At 50.8% G+C, this 16,228-nt stretch overlaps 1 protein-coding gene across 2 annotated transcripts in view; it reads right to left on the bottom strand.

Moving 5' to 3' along the window:
• Positions 1 to 10,352: 10,352 nt before the first annotated feature.
• Positions 10,353 to 16,228, bottom strand: part of Parvb (parvin beta) — an 83,521-nt gene continuing 77,645 nt past the window's right edge. For both annotated transcript variants that reach the window (XM_038343478.1, XM_038343479.1), the window contains exons 12-13: positions 13,286 to 13,358; positions 10,353 to 13,105 (exon numbers count right to left, since the gene is read on the bottom strand). In XM_038343478.1, coding sequence (XP_038199406.1) covers positions 13,029 to 13,105; positions 13,286 to 13,358 — 150 coding nt within the window. In that variant the 3' untranslated portion in view covers positions 10,353 to 13,028. The remainder of the gene's footprint in view (positions 13,106 to 13,285; positions 13,359 to 16,228) is intronic.

The raw sequence follows: 16,228 nt of genomic DNA, 5'->3' as shown, positions 1-16,228 counted from the left end.
AGTTCTGCACCCATAACCTACATTCCCGACATGAGCTTTAGTGTCTCCTCCTCTAGGAAGCCTGCCACAACATCCCTGTCTAGCACAGGTGGCTTGGGCCTGCAAGCATGCTGGGTCAGCCAGTGACATTGGCTGGTGTCTGATGCCTGTCCTTCCATCAATCCAGAAGCTCTGCGTGGGGGGGGGAGGGGCATCTCTCCCACTCGCTATTAAATGCCAATGCCTACAATAGAACCCGGCATAAAATGGGCTCAATGAATACATTCTACGGCTGAGGTCTGGAGTTAGACTTATTGTTCTAAGTGAAGAAGAGACCCAGGCCTCTAAATCATCAGTTCCAGCATATGCTGTTATCAGCTGTTCTGGTCATAGGGTAAAACTAGAGCAGCAGCTTGGGCTGGGCATAATTCTATGTCCTTGGATATCTGTGAATATCTTAAGTGGAATGCTCTTTCCTGGACCCCAACCACTGATCAAATGTCTGCTGATGAAGATAATCGCAGGAGGCAGATCTCTGTGTTTACCTAGGAGAGGAGAATGAAGATCTGGCAGTGGGAAACTGTTTTCACTTGTAACTAGGGGGAAACAGTTCTGAACTGTGGGAATTAATCCCCAAATTTGTAGCAGAAAGGGAGTTAGCTACAGAGAAAATCTACAGAAAAAGACAGCCGCTCTATTCACAGAGCAATAACGCCAAAATTCCGTGAATCTTGGTTTCAAAACCTTTACCAAAGCCCCTGGCTCTGATAAGTCGCTCAAGAAAAGATGGCTGAGCAATTACTGTACAGTGTTACGGCTTGTAGCAGGGACACACAGCACAATGGCTCTGTCGGAACACTCCTGAGCCCAGCTGGTCTCAGAGCTTGAATCTTCAGGATCTGGCCTGAGTTAGACAGTTCCTTAATGACAGGTGACAAGCTGAGCAAGTAGGAAGCTGGCCACCCTTGCTCTATGATGCGTCATTACAGAAGTGGTCGGAACATGTGGGAGGCAGAGGTAAAGTGTGCAAGCACACTAACAGGGACAAATTCAGAGTGACAGAGTGGCCGCTGTCGTTGCTGGTCATCTTTATCTAAGGGCTGGAAGGGAAGGAAATGCTGAGGGGCTGTCCCTGCGTGGAACTTACTCTGCAAAGTAGGTATCACCCCACAGTCACCTCCACTCCGCAGGGGAAACCGAGACTCCTGGCTCTCCACTGCCATTCTGACACACCAGTGCCGGACCAGCGCTCATGGCGAAGTGGGAGAGCAGCCGTGCCCAGGACCCGCATGGCTGGGGAGCACAGTAGCTCAGTCCCAAACTCAGGTTCCATGTTCTGCATGGCTCTGAGCCCTCTGAGCCCTACATCGCGGCCCAGAAGTCAGTGTTGTGTGGTGCAGTTAGCACTCTCGAATGTGGAAACCAGAGTGTGCTCCATGGTTCCATGAAGAAAACACAGCACCAGATGGGGGAACTAGAAGAGATTACTCTGTACCCAGTTCAGTCGTGGGGGGAGGGGCCCTGGAGGTCAGAGAGCAAGTGATCGATGGGTACTGAACCCAGAAAGAGATAGCCACTAGAGAAAGGGTGAGAGAGGACATGGCCACAAGTAATGACTGGTAGGATACAGCAAGAGGAATATACCCCAACACCCACGACAGGGCACAGCCAGAGGAATATACCCCAACACCCACGACAGGGCACAGCCAGAGGAATATACCCCCAACACCCACGACAGGGCACAGCCAGAGGAATATACCCCAACACCCACGACAGGGCACAGCCAGAGGAATATACCCCAACACCCACGACAGGGCACAGCCAGAGGAATATACCCCAACACCCACGACAGGGCACAGCCAGAGGAATATACCCCAACACCCACGACAGGGCACAGCCAGAGGAATATACCCCCAACACCATGACAGGGCACAGCCAGAGGAATATACCCCCAACACCATGACAGGGCACAGCCAGAGGAATATACCCCCAACACCCATGACAGGGCCCAGAGAGAGGAATATATACCCCCAACACCCATGACATACACCTCCCTGGTCACAGGTCCTCCCGCAGTAGACAACAAATACTGCTGGAAGCCAGGGCCAAGGAAAGCCCAGCGATGGCATCCACAGAAGTCAGGACACAAAGCAGGAATAGGTCCAAAGAGTGGGCGGTAGACAGAAGCAATGGTCGTTATGGCTTCCTACCCTGGCAGCTTGTGTCACAGGCTGACTCTGTAGTGGGTACCGCTCGCCACCAGGAGCCACCTGTAGCCTGCCCCTTGGGCCTTTCATGGACTTTCTGGGACTGAGTCGGATTCTTAAAGAATGGGTGATCAGTCTCACTCACGGGCTGTGTAGCTTCAGGAAGAGGCATCTGGGGTTGGTCTCTTGCTTTGGTAGATTTACAAGTATGAGGATCCAGTAGTCACGAGAGAAAGGAATCCTGGGAGATTCCCACAGATGTGGTGACACAAACCCCATGATCACGTGCAGCCAAGGGTGGTTAAGTCCACAGCCTTAATTCAATGGGAGATTCTAAACAAATTCTAGCAGGGGGTCTACTCCAACATGGCAGGGAGCTTGCTCTTGGTGGCCCCTGGAGTGCCTAACACACGAAAGTAACCTGCCCTGCCTGGGAAGTCCCAGCAGCCATCTGAGATGCCTGTCCTACCGGGAATGGCAGTCTCCTCGGCTCCAGGCTCTACCCCCAGGCGCTACACATTTGTCATTGAAGCCATTCAGTTCTGGGAGTTGATGGTTTTGAATAGGTTGGACAAGGCTGGGCTGGATAGGGTGTCCCTGACTGGCTCTCTCCATGTCTGTAGCCAGCTGGCAGTTGGTTATCTCCCACAGCTTCTCTCCCGGGTAACTGTTAAGCAGGGTTTCTGGCTGTTGACTGTACGACTCTCACCCACAGCAGGAGAAACAGAGCCCAAACACTTGACAAATCTCTTTCGGTATTACTTTTACTATTGTCCCTTTGGCCAAGAGCCAGCACAGGAAGGTGTTACCCAAGGGCAAGGATAAAGGGGAGGGAGGAATTATGCCAGAATGTCTACCAACCAACATGTGGGCATTGTGCTAGGATGCCCAGTCAGGGCCGGTCTCAGCAGGGTCTAGCCCAGGGCCCTCAGGCTGTAGACAATTGATCCAGTCCTGAAAGAGATGGCCACCCACTGCTCAACCAACAGCAGAGAAATCCAAACCAGTTCAGCAGCCCTGAGTACAGCTACTGTGACAGAGGGTCACAGCCAAAGCCAATCCTAGGCCTGGGTCCACAGAATGGCTGACTCCCCGGGGGGCAGGGGAGGGTAGGGGGTGGGATCAAGCATTTGTTTAAAAGGCCAAGCCAGCACCTTGAGCTTCCAATCTTTGCCAAACTGAAAAAGCAAAAAGCAAGGCTGACGTTCTGAGGGTGCATCTCCTGCCTCTGCAGAGCCACGTGGCCAGGGGCTCTCACCAGTAAGGCCTCCCGGGGCTTCAGCTGCTTCCCTGTGATCTCCTTACCAGAGCTCAGCTCCTCACCTGCAGCTCTAAGCCAGCAAGAGAGACTCTTGTTCTAAATCAGTCGAGAGAAGGCCGGAGCTCTCGCAGGACTGGGCAAGCAAGACACCCTCATGCCTGGAGGTTGCAGCAGAGATGGTCTCATCCAAGGGACAACCAGCTCTTCCCCTTGATGGTTGCCATTAAGTCAGCAGGAGCCAGTGGGCAAGTCAGAGCAAGTAAGCGTCCCACACGTGGGTGGGTTGTAGTATACTGATGCATGGCTCCCAGGGCAGCCAGTGTTCAAGCTCATCTTCGCTACCTCTGAGTGACTGTCCTCCCAGTGTGCCCTGAATGTTCTGTTTCTTTCTATGTATCTGTGGCATGGCAACAGTGAGTGACCCTGTTCTAGATGCCCTGTGAGGACACCTGTATGCTGGTCCAGGGACTTGCTGCCGCATGGCTCTCTGGGGATCTATCTACTTGTCCAGAAATCTAAGAATGACCCCTCCTAACTAAAACTGCAAGGGTTGAATCTTCCTTCTCTTTCAGCAAAGGAGGAGGCCCTGTGCATGATGATGGTAGCTCTTTGGACGCCAATGCCATATATGCGATATCTGGGCCTCAGCGCTCAGGAGGCTGCCTACTGGGGACAGATTCAGAAGATCTGAACCTGGTCCTAGCAGCAGTGCCCATAGGTCAGTCTCCCGGCTCTTCTGAGCCAGCCAGGCCATGAAGGGTCCATGTGTGCAAAGTGTACTAGGAAGATGGACGGACAGTGGGCAGTGGAGACGTCTCAGTCCTGGCTTCAGAACTGTAGGGTGTAGTGATGTCCAGTGATGTCATGACCCCCCTGTTGAGAACTCACCCCTCTTCCCCGGCCCAGATTGTCACCAGTTCCAGTGTGGGTTAAAGCCTGAACAGGCTGTGATTTAATTGTGTCCCCTACCAAAAGTTCGTGTGTTGAGACCTGATACCTAGTCACATGCTAAGGATGTTTTGATACAGGGCTTAAGGGATTAGATGAGGTTCTGAGGGTGGGATTCCCAGGCTTGGCTTTGTGGGAGAAAGGTGACCTAAGCTTGCACGATTACTCTGTGTTCTGTCCCGTTGTCCTGGGAGGTTCCAAAACAGATGTCAACACCACTAGAGAGCTCACTCCCCAGCCTCTAGAACTATGAGTCAAACACACCTCTGTGCTCTGTAAATTACCGTCTTGGATGTTCTGTCGTAGCAACAGGAAGCAAAACTAAGACAGTACCCCAAGCTGCCATCCACTTTGAGTTGCTTTCCAGACACTGGGTGTCATTTGATAGGTCACTCTACAAAATCAGTGAGCCAAAAAGTCCTAGTCACATATGTGGAGTCCATGAGCAGGTGACTGGTACGGCCTCTCCCTCAGTTTCTTCTGAGGACTCATGGGAAATTCCCAGTATCTAATCACTGAAGAAGAAGAAAGAACAAGGAAGCTTGACTGGCAGCTGGTCTTCTATTGTAACAGCGGGAAGCAGGTGAAGTTGCAGAGTGACAGCTTCGTTCTGGTCCAACCCTAGATGTGCACTCTCCTCTGCCAGTGGAGAGCCCTTAGCACCCACGCACTACAAAGCTGGGCTTGCGTTTTCCTTCAGACAGCGAACATCAGCGGGACAGCTGGACAGATGTAATAAGATCTGCAGGGCTGATAATGCTACTACAGTTGTTACTTCCTGAGGAAGACGCTTGTGCTAAGTTCGTATCACAGAATAGTAGCGGGGAAGGCATATACACAGATAAGTGTGCAACATGTGTAAAAGGACAAAAGGATGGATGATAGGCAGAGCGATGATGGGCAGATACATGGGAAGGATAGATAGATGATAGGCAGAGAGCGATGATGGGCAGATACATGGGAAGGATAGATAGATGATAGGCAGAGAGCGATGATGGGCAGATACATGGGAAGGATAGATAGATGATAGGCAGAGAGCGATGATGGGCAGATACAGGGGAGTGATAGACAAATGATAAGTGTGCAATTGGAGGTTTCCTTCCCGCCCACCAGTTCCTGAAGGTTCTCTCTGAGGCTTAGCATTAATTACAAACTGTTTGGCCGATGGCTCAGTTTTCTCACTGACTAGCTCTACATCAACCCATTTCTAATAATCTGAATATCGCCATGTGCCCCGTGGCTTACTGGTACCGCTCTGACATCTTACCACTTCGTCAGCTGCTGGCGTCTCCCTGACTTCTCCTTCTTTCTCCCGTATCTCTGTTTGAATTTCTCGGCTGGCTATATTCTGTGCCGCCATAGACCAAAGCAGCTTCTTTATTAACCAATGGTAATAAAACATATTCACAGTATACAGGGGGGCATCCCACATCAAGGTGGGAGTGGGCAGATAGTTGAAATGGATGGACAGACAAACAAGCTAGATGGTAGCAGATATGTATAGAGGATATATGGGGGATAGATAGATAGATAGATAGATAGATAGATAGATAGATAGAATGAGTGGATGGTGCCAAATCCAAAGGAAACTCCAGTTCCCCAAACTCCAAAAACAGTCCCCCTATGCAGAAATGAGCTCTACCTGGACTACAGGAGGATTTCTGGAGGTTAGATAAAGGCCAGCATTCCTCAGGAACTTGTGAAGCCGGTTCCCCTCTACCAAAGGGTCATTCATTTCCTTTCCTCTGGCAGAAGGGCCATATAGCTACATGAGGTGCCTATCAGCATATCAAAGCGCATGTTGGTATCACAAGCATCTCTCACACATTTCAAAGTCCATCCTAATCCTAGCCCTCCTCACCTTCCCCAGATCACAGGCTCCCTTCCCGGGGGCACACACACTCATTCTCCTTATAACCCTGCTCTGCTCTGCTCTGCTCTGCTCCTGCTTCTCTCCCTGTGTGTTCACGATTCTCTATCCACTGCTATTCTCCCCTCTCTCACAGATAGCTCTGGAGTCCTGTCTGCTGGCTGAATTCAGTCTACTTTCTCTCTCTGCTCTGAACTCTTCCAGATCCTCTGGCTGTTCTCTCTCTCCTATCTACAGTAGAAGCCTTCCCCTTAGCCATAGCACGGAGTGGTCACGACATCAGTTTAAACAGATGGTAGGTATATAGGCAAGTATGGATGTAGATAGAGAGAAGACTAATATAGAAAATAGATTATTGATGGATAGAATAGATAGATAGATAGATAGATAGATAGATAGATAGATAGATGATACATTACATGGATTGATTGATACATGACAGGGAGATAGATCAGAACTCATTTTTAAATACCGAAACATAGAGAAAGGAAAGAAGAAACAGCACATATTGTTAAAGTAGTGGCAGGAACAGCAGCATTTATAGACATCCAGTTAACACAGGGCTTTGTACAATTCCTGTGACTTCTCTGTTAGCTTGATACCATGGAAAGATAAGATGTTAGGAGAGAGAAAAAGATCCTAATGCCATCCTTCTCCTCAGTACATACGCATGGAGACCTATCCATCACCTATCATTGACGGTCTATCTATCATTTATCAATCTCTCATGCAGATAATACCTTTTGATTTGTTTGTTTAGAAGCAGGGTCTCACTCTGTAGCCCAGGTTGTCCTAGAACTCCCTATGCAGCAAAGGCTCCCTTCCCTCCTGCTTTGCCTCTCCAGTGCTGAGGCGGATTACAGGCATTCGCTACCATGCTCCTTCTGATGCTCAGATCACCTCAAGTCCAGGACACCCTGAGCTTAGGTCCCTCGGGCCTACGCCACCATCCCTTTCCTGTTTCCAACTTGCCTTGACACAGTGTGTTGCGGGGAAGACTCCAGTGCATCTGGCAGTACATCAGAGTCCCTAGCCCTTCTGAGAAACATTGCGCAACAAAGGTGATGTGTGCTTCAGGCGCGAAGACATGACTCAGAGGCAGCGTGACAAGTGTTCTTGCCTTAGGTGTCAGCCTCTGGGATGAACCATGTGGCGCATTGAAATGTAAGGGGGATGGGGACCCAACAAGTGTGGGGCTCAGTCCAGTACCGCTCAGGTTGCAGCTCCCTCACCGGGGGGCCTGTCTCACAGTTCATCTTATCTATGCTCTTCCCATGCTCCCACTCCACGTGGCCCTAGCTTGTCTTCCTACACTGGCCGTCTGACTTCCACATGTTCTGTGTCCTCACTTCCCGCTGCACCCCGGTGCGAGTAGCATAAAGTGTGGCACAGAGTAGCAAACAGTCCCTCTGTGTAGTATCTACATGGGGTTCCCCACACCTTGCCCAGGGCAAAGACCACCCTTGTTGGCCCAGACAATGATAATTTCCTGAAGCAGAGACAGGGGAATCACACAGCAACCTTTATCTTCCCAGCTCTAAGACTTTGTCCCAGGACAGCACTGACCCAGCTCTTAGCCTGGGAAGGGTTGCGTGGGTCAGAGCAGGTGGTCCCTTCCGTGTCTAAATCCCCCGTGGTCCCATTTCTCCAGACTGGCTATAAAGGAAGGACCACACACATCTGAGGATCTGTACTGGGTGGGCTTTCCTGGGGGCCTGACAACAGACTCTCAGCCCATAGAATGGAATAAGACGTTTTTGTGAGAGATAAGGAACACAAAGGCCTGAGCTGCCCACGAAGTCCTTAGCTCTGGTCCCTCCTCAAAGCTGCCTTTGAGCTCCTACAGTCTAACCACCCCTGCTTCGCCCTGTCACCCTGATTCTCCAGGAGTCACCCATACAGTCTCCTGCTTCAGAACTCAGCTCTTTCTCTGATCAACCAATCAGAAGACCCCTGGAGGGTCACGTGCCATGGCTGGTCTCAAAAAAACTAGTGTCTAGTATGGGCTAGTTTGGCTTTTTCTCTTTTCTCCAACAAGCTAGAGTTACTCACCTGGGAAGAGGGAACTCACCTGAGAAACCACCACCACCAGACTGGCCTGTGGGCAATCCTATCGGACATTTTCTTGATTAATAATGGATGTGGCAGGGCCCAATCCACTGTGGGCAGTGTTGCCCATGGGCAGGTTGTCCTGGTTTCTATAAAGAAGCGAGCAAATGAAGAGCAAACCCATAAGCAGCGCTCCTCCATGACCTCTGCTTCAGGTCCTGCCTCCAGGTTCCTGCCTTGCTAGCATTCCTAGGAGCTCTGCCTTCCCTCAGTGAAGGATTAGCATGGGGAACTGTAAACTGAAATTAACCCATTCTTCTCCAAGTTGGTTCTGGTTGTAGTGTTTATCACAACAGTAGAAAGCATAACCTTCCCTCCACCACCACCACCACACACACACACACACACACACAATTTTTCCTTAGACAGGGTCTCTCATGTGGGGCTTGGGTTAGCTTTGAACTCATTGTGTAGCAGAGGGTATGACCTGGAACTCTTGATTCCGCTGGTGCTGAGATTATAGACATATCCCACCACATGTGGTCAATACAGCACTGGGGGTTAAGCCTAGCACAATGTAGCCTGTTCTGCTCTTGAGTTCAAGGTACTCCTCCTGCCTCACTTCCCAACAAGGGCCTGAGAACTCTATCAACTGTGCTGTGTTCTCCCAGTTGCTAAGGGGAAAGGTTTTTTTTCATCAATAGTAACAGAAAAATCCCGTACAACAACAAAAAAGTTGAGATGGACTACCCCAGGAGCTGAGACTTTACCTCAGGGTGTCCCAGACTGAGCACAATAACATTTGGGGACACTATTCTTTGTTGTCCCGTGAGCTGTAGGGTGTCGGTAGTGAGCCAAGCCTCCACAACAGGCCAGTAGCTCATCCTTCCCAGCTGTGGCCACCAATCCACCTCCAGACATTACAACACATCGCCGAGGGACATGCTATTGAAGATGGCTAATTTCTGTCTCTCAGAACTAGGAGGCTCAGGCAAATTAAGCCACCAGCAGTCACTGAAGAAACAAAGCTGGACTGGGGCCCAAGAGTCCATCCAAAGCCTGGATCCTTCCCAGCCAGAGCCTGTCATTTTAAGCTAGATAATAATAATAATAATAATAAATAAACTATATGTGTGTACACATCTATTTTTGTTGTGGATGGGGTACACATGGCATGTATGTAGTGGTCCGAGGACAACCTTGGGGGTCAGGTCTTACCTTCTACCTCCTTTGCTATTCCCTCCTGTGCTTACCAGAGTAGCTGGGCTCGCAGGTAGCTTCCAGGGATTCTGTCTCTACTTCTCATCTTATAGGAGGTCTGGGATTATGGACACCCAGTGACACACCCAGCACATAAAGCTAGAGATTCAAACTCAGGTCTTCCCAATTACATAGTACCTTACCCATTGAGCCATTGAACCCATCTGTTTAAATAGCATCACTGACTTGCAGTCTAGGCCAGCTAGGCACTTGGGGGTAGTAAAACTGTTTCGAGACAAGGTCTCACTTGATAGCCCAGGCTACTCTGTAACTATGTAGCCCAGGCTGGCCTTGAACTCTTATCTTCCCGGTAAGTATCACTCTATAGAGAAAAATGCTCCCAAGGCACGGGATCCTTCAGGGAAGCGGGTACGGAATGCCAAGTTGAGGTGGCCATCACAGGCTGGCTTTGACTTCCACTTCTTCCACGGAGAGAGCAGGGAAGCCCATCCCCAGCCCTTCTGCTCCTCACGAGCATCTTCCTTGAGCTTGTGCCTGGTAGCATCAGAAGGGAGAGTTCAAGTCAGCCTGGCAATGTGAAATGTTGCCCAGAGCTGGGCAAGGAGAACGGACATGGAATGTGTGAGAAGCAGCCCCCAAAAAGAGCCAGAGGCCAGCTGGTGCATCCGAGCTCATTGCCAGAGTAAGTCAGAGCACACTGTGACACCCCGAGCTTTGTCTCCCGCCTGAATGTCTGGCACAGGAAGCCATGAGTTTGAGCTGTCGCAAGCACGCTGTCCCTGCTGTCTGCCAGGAGGGTCTTGATCGAAGCGCAGCCGGGGGTTTAGTGGTTTTTATTTAATATCCAGAAATCCAGAGGACACTCTGCTTCGAACAATTAAAAAGACAATAAAGCGCGGCAGCATAGAGGGGGAGCGGATTCGACTGTTTGAAAATAAGATCCCGTTTTGTCAGGCTGGTGAGGACGCAGGGGCCCCGGGCCCAGGGCTTGTACAACTGGGTGCAGAAGGGGAATAAGAGTTGCCTATGCAGGTCCACCCAAGTCAGCAGGACTGGGGGAGACGTGTATATCTGTGTAGGACAGAGGGGAGCAATCCCAGACCTGGCCTGCAGACCTGGGGGAGGAGAAGGTACAGACCTGTCAGACCCTTCTTTGTGACTTTGTGTGGAACATGACAGACAATGGCATTTCTACCACTTTTAGTGGCCAGACTTCTCTTCAAATAAATATCAGGAGAGAACGTAGATCCAAGCAGTGGAATGTTCCAGAACTTCCTCGAATTAACAACTCAGAGAGAAGTATTTGCATTCCAGGGGGCCCCCAGTGAAAGTCATGGAAAAACTGAGGAAGGGGGAACTAATTACCAGAGGGTATGGATGGGGACAGTTCTCCCTAAATTAATGGGGCAACAACTGGCTATCGTGAGGGAAGCCTTGCCCTACACAGGGGCCCTAAAGTTGGCCTAGGAACCTTGGTTCTTGGTCCTCTGTCCAGGTCGAGGGATGAGTGCCTGTTCCACAGAGCAAAGAGAGCAAAGCCATTAGGTAGCCCTTCACTGGTATTTCAGAACCACTTCTATGCTCGGCCAATGGGGAAGGTCATGCCTTCATGGAACCCTGGCTTCGTCAGTTCTCCTGCAGGGGAAAAGAGCCCACTTGGATTCCAAGTGGGACATGTGTCCTCCAGATAGGGATGCTCAGGAAACCACCACCCTTCCCAGACTAGCCCTTCCCCGCCCCCGTCAGCACTATAGGTCCCTGCAAACCCTTCACATCAAGGCTCCCTGCCCCGGGGATGTGAGACACCCTTGCCAAGACCACCTGTGAGCTGGGCAAGGCGGACCCAGCAGCTCCCAGATGCTGCTGTGGTTCCATGCAAGGAGGGCAGGCAACACAGAACATTCCGATCCTGGCTATTTTGTCAGTGTGGCTCTTTAATGTCACCGCATCCCACAGGGAGACACGGTAATGCTGTTTTAATTATCTCTTTCCCCTGCTGGGAAGCCACCTCCATCAGAGCGGACTATTCCAAGCCCATCCCCAGCTTAGCAACAGCCGAAACAAGGGACAATATTAAGCTGTTTGCTGGAACTCCACAGTCGGCATTCTGTTGAGTATCAACACCTCACTCCATAGCCCTGGTCCACAGCAAAGTGGGAATCAGAAGAGGGAGGCCCACCGTAGCTGCCGTGGGATGCTTAAGGCTCAAGGAAGAGGGTGGAGGTTCATAAGGCTGGAGGTAGAAGAACTTGAGAGGGGGTGAACCACAGAAGTAAGGTTCCTGAGACAAAAAGCCAGCCAGTCATGGCATTCCCACTCCTCTCTAGAGTCAAGGAGAATGAGTGGGGACGGCTTGTGGGAACAGCAGCGTTTTCTTTTATAGGACGTGCTGCAGGGGATACCAGTAGTGCTCTAAGAAGGACGTGGATATTTCATACGCCCAGCTCAGACAAGCCCCCCAAACCTACTCCAGCCATGCCCAAGGGAGGTTGCCCTGGAGACAGAGACCTTACAGCTGTCATGGGGCAGTGAGGCCATACAGGGGATTGGTTCCCTATCAGAACTAGGAGGAGGCTAATGCAGGGAAAGGCAGAGAGGAGCGGTGAAAATGAAGCCTCAGAAACCAGCCCAGCCAGCACCTCCACCGCCTGCTTCCAGCCTCCAGAGCCGCCAGATGTACGCCTCTGTCATTCTGGCTGCTGGTAACCTGTGGTGAGGCAGGCCTAGTAATAGATACCCACCCCCTTGTAAAATCTCTAAAAATGTGTTCATTCCCTATCAGGGCCTCAGAGACTCCAGGTTCCAGCTCCAGGCCGGATCAAGCTGCACATTCAGAGCCAGCAAGACACCCAGACAGGTTCCATGTAGCTTCCCTAGGGGCCCGAGGCATTCTGGGTCCTGAGAGTTTATGTAAAAGGTCAGTCAAGACCAGTAAACCACAAGACGGATGTGTGTGTGTGTTGGGGGTGGGGGGACACGTCACAAGTCTGAGGCTTCTGAGACAGGAGTGAAAAACTGAGAGGATCTTTTTACTAAGACAGGACCCTGCTTCCAGGGAGAGCCCAGCCCAGGGGATTCCTGAGGACAAGTGGGGCGGAGTCCCTGGAGCAAGGGCTGCTGTGCTCCTGCCATCAGTAATCGCCCCGTGGGTTGGAGCACAGGTGGACAGCCCTCTCCAGCTGAGGACTAGGCTGGGACTTCGTTCTTTTTTTTTTTTTTCATCTCTTGATGGCAGCAGAGAAAAAAAGGAAGTGAGGCCTCAAACCTGAGAGGATGTTTTAAGCACCAAGTTCTCAAAGGCCTAACCAGTTGGCTGGGGAACCACAGAGGAAAGGGCATTAGAAACAACAACTGAACCAGGCAGGGAGCAGAGAGGAGGGACATTACACAGCTGGGATGAGAAGCCTGAGGCCTCCCTGGGGAAGCAGGGGCCATGGATGGACACGTCCATTTTCTTTGCCTAGAAATTGCCCTGGAAGGATCAGCCGCTGGGTCACTCCACGTCCTTGTACTTGGTGAACAGAGTGTAAAGGACCCGCAGAGTGGATTTGAGGTCCAAGTTCACCACATCTGCAGAAGGAAACAAGACAGTTGGCTGAAGAGGAGGACAGACTTCCAGGAGCTGGAAGCTGCGTTGCCACACGTGCAGCAGAAAAAAACCGTCTGCTGCCCACGGACACGCAGGTTCCTGACGCCCTGACCCCTGCTGTCCCTCTCTTTGTGCTCCGAGCTGCTCAGGTGGGGTGTTACCTTCAGGGCGGGCCTTGGGCTTCTTGAGTCCTCCATCCAGCATCAATTCAAAGGCAAAGGCCACATTGTGCACCTGCCGGAGACAAGGCAGCAACAGGGTCACTGACAGTGAGGTCCATGTCCCCACACCTGACCACGTCCACACATTCCTTCCGTGTGGAGAGAACTGACTGCTTCCCTCTGTACAAAGTCCACCAGGACACAGGGACAGCACACACAGGGTGTTCACTAAGGTAACTCTATAGTTCCTGTTCCCTTGTCACGGATCTGGGTTTGGGGAAGGGAAGGATGCCAGCTTCCAGCCTGCCCTCCTCCCCCGGGGCCTGATAGCCAAGTGCCCCCTCTGAGCCAGAACCTATCACCTGATGAGAAATGACAGCTTGAGAAACTGAGGCTTGGGGAGACAAGTCTCTTGCAAAGGTCTCATCTCTGGACAGTCCTCTGAACACAGGGCAGCTGCTTGCTGTCAGATAACTAAAGAGCTGAGCATCCATAGAGGTCTGCTGTGTCTCTGTGGGATGATAACACTGTTCCTGAGGCAATTGGAAACCCTGATGGAATTGCAGTTAGCCCAAGGGCCAGCGTGGAGGTCCCTGGTTCCAGTCCTGACCACCTGCCCGCCCACCCTGCCCTTCCCTGCCCACCCAACTGAACACTCTATTGAGGCTTCCATTTTGCTAATGATGGCTCCTACTCGGAGCCTCTCTGTGATGTTTAAAGTCTATAGAGGTTAAGACCAGCCAAACCATGTGCAGCTTCTACCTGCCCTGAGCAGAGGAGGTGGGAAAGTAGACCACCAAACCAGCAAGGGCACAGACACCAGCTGGACAGGCTTGACGGCTCACGGTGACCAACTGTCTCTCCAATAGTAGCACTGTCTGTCACTCCACTGTAGGAGAGCAAGGGATGCCAGTGATAATCTCCCTTACAATGTCAATCAGGAATTAACAGAAGGCGGGAACCGCAGGGTGTGAGCTGCCACCCCAGTGCTGGAGAGTGAACTCAGTGTTTCGTTTACTGTGCACTAGGCACGTGCTCCATCACTGAGTTATTCTTCAGCTTAATGCTGGTTGTTTTTGCTTTTCTGAGACGGTCTGATTTAGCCCAGGCTGGCCTCAAACTAAGCTATAGGAAGTTAACTTTGAACTTCTAACCTTCTGCCCCCACCTCTCAAGCGCTGGGATTACAGATGTTTGTCATTGTGCCTGTTTACGCAATGCCAGGGATCGAACCCAGGACCTGTGATGCTAGGCAGGTACTCTACGAACTGAGCCACATCCCCAGACTAATGTCTTTGGTTAAAGATGCAGGCTGCTGCTTTGCTTGCGAGTGCACCCTCTCGTCCATCTCCTACTCTGCTTGCTGAATATCTGCCGCCTTCAGCACTCTTGAGATGTCAGCAAGATGCCTGGGACCAGAGCAAAGGACTCTCAATTTCAGGCCACAGAGCTGATCAAAGACACTGCCTGCCCCAATGCAGAACATGGGCCCTCACGGAGACTAGGAAACAAATACACATGTCAAGGCTCATAGAGGTGATGACCACCCCTAGAAGGAAGAGGTCAGACTGTGTGTGTGTGTGTGTGTGTGTATGTGAGTGTGTGTGTGTGTAGATATATGTAAATGTATGCAAATAATAAAGGGACCCTACTCTGTTACCTCCCCGAGGACAGGATCCCAGATGCCTGCAGAGTCACACACCCCAACCTCCTGTCTCCCTAGAGAATGGGCAGACCCTCTGGATGTGTGCTCATCACCAGAGGCATCCTTGAAGCCTTCTAGGCCAGGGCAGTGGCCAGCGTAGATGTTAATCCTGGTTACAAAGGGAGAAAGCCAGGCTGAGGAACGCGGCTTCTCTCATATTTATACAAAGCCTTGTTTAGACAAAGACCCAGTTCTACTGGTTATCCACGGTTCTCACCAGCTTCCTGATTAATTTAAACAAAGACAAGATTTCCCAGAGATAATACAACCACAGAGGGGTCTGACTATGCAAGAACCTGTTCACCAGACACTCTGACCTCTGGTTTCTACAACTGCATCAGGCCCCATGATCCTGGTGAGCTCTGGATCACTCGCTGCTCACTGCACTGGCTCTCCCTCCATCCCCAGCGTGGACTTAACATGCCAAGACCTCTCTAATCTGCTCAGTTCTATCTCTGCAGGCATGATAGGAACGGCATTTGGCCATGAGCAGACAGACAGCTCGGTGCCAGGAACCAGCAGACTGATAAACACTGGCCTGTCTTCTGCTGCTACCCTGACTCCCACTGCGGCTGCCACCGTCTGCCTCCGTGCCTCATGGGCCTCACACTTTGGAAAAATAAAGTGGCAGGTGCCGTGAGTCCCCAGCAGCCCAGCCTGGCCTCTGCCAAGTCCCCAGAAGTGCAACACTAACTCTTCAGCTGCAGACCTAACTGCAGGGAACCCGGGAGGGACAGACAGCACAGAAGGAGCAGAAACAGGAGCACAGATGCTGTGGGGTTCATCCAGAGGGTCCAACAAGAGGAATTTTCTGGAAACCAAGCACAGCAATAAAGTTTGCATACATACACACAGCCCCACCACATACACAAATAGACTTACATACACATGTATGCTCATATACATACAAACACATACACACACATATACTTAAATCCACATATATGAATGAGGACACATACACACGTACACATGTACATAAACCTAGACATGTATATTCATATGAATGAATACATATACATGCACATACACTCAAACATAGAGACAGGTATACACATACACACAAACACTGACATATACATGTACATACATATATACACACACTGACATACACACAGAGAGACATATACATACATGGCCACACACAGTTATGTGTATATACATATTTATATTCACACGAAGAGACTTACATGTACACATATGCAGATACAGACATACACATGCATACAGACACAGACA

The sequence above is a fragment of the Arvicola amphibius genome, chromosome 9 (assembly GCF_903992535.2).
Source record: "Arvicola amphibius chromosome 9, mArvAmp1.2, whole genome shotgun sequence".
NCBI lineage: Eukaryota > Metazoa > Chordata > Mammalia > Rodentia > Cricetidae > Arvicola > Arvicola amphibius.
The sequence above is the reverse complement of the archived record's forward strand: the minus strand, read 5'-3'. Positions and strand labels throughout refer to the sequence as shown.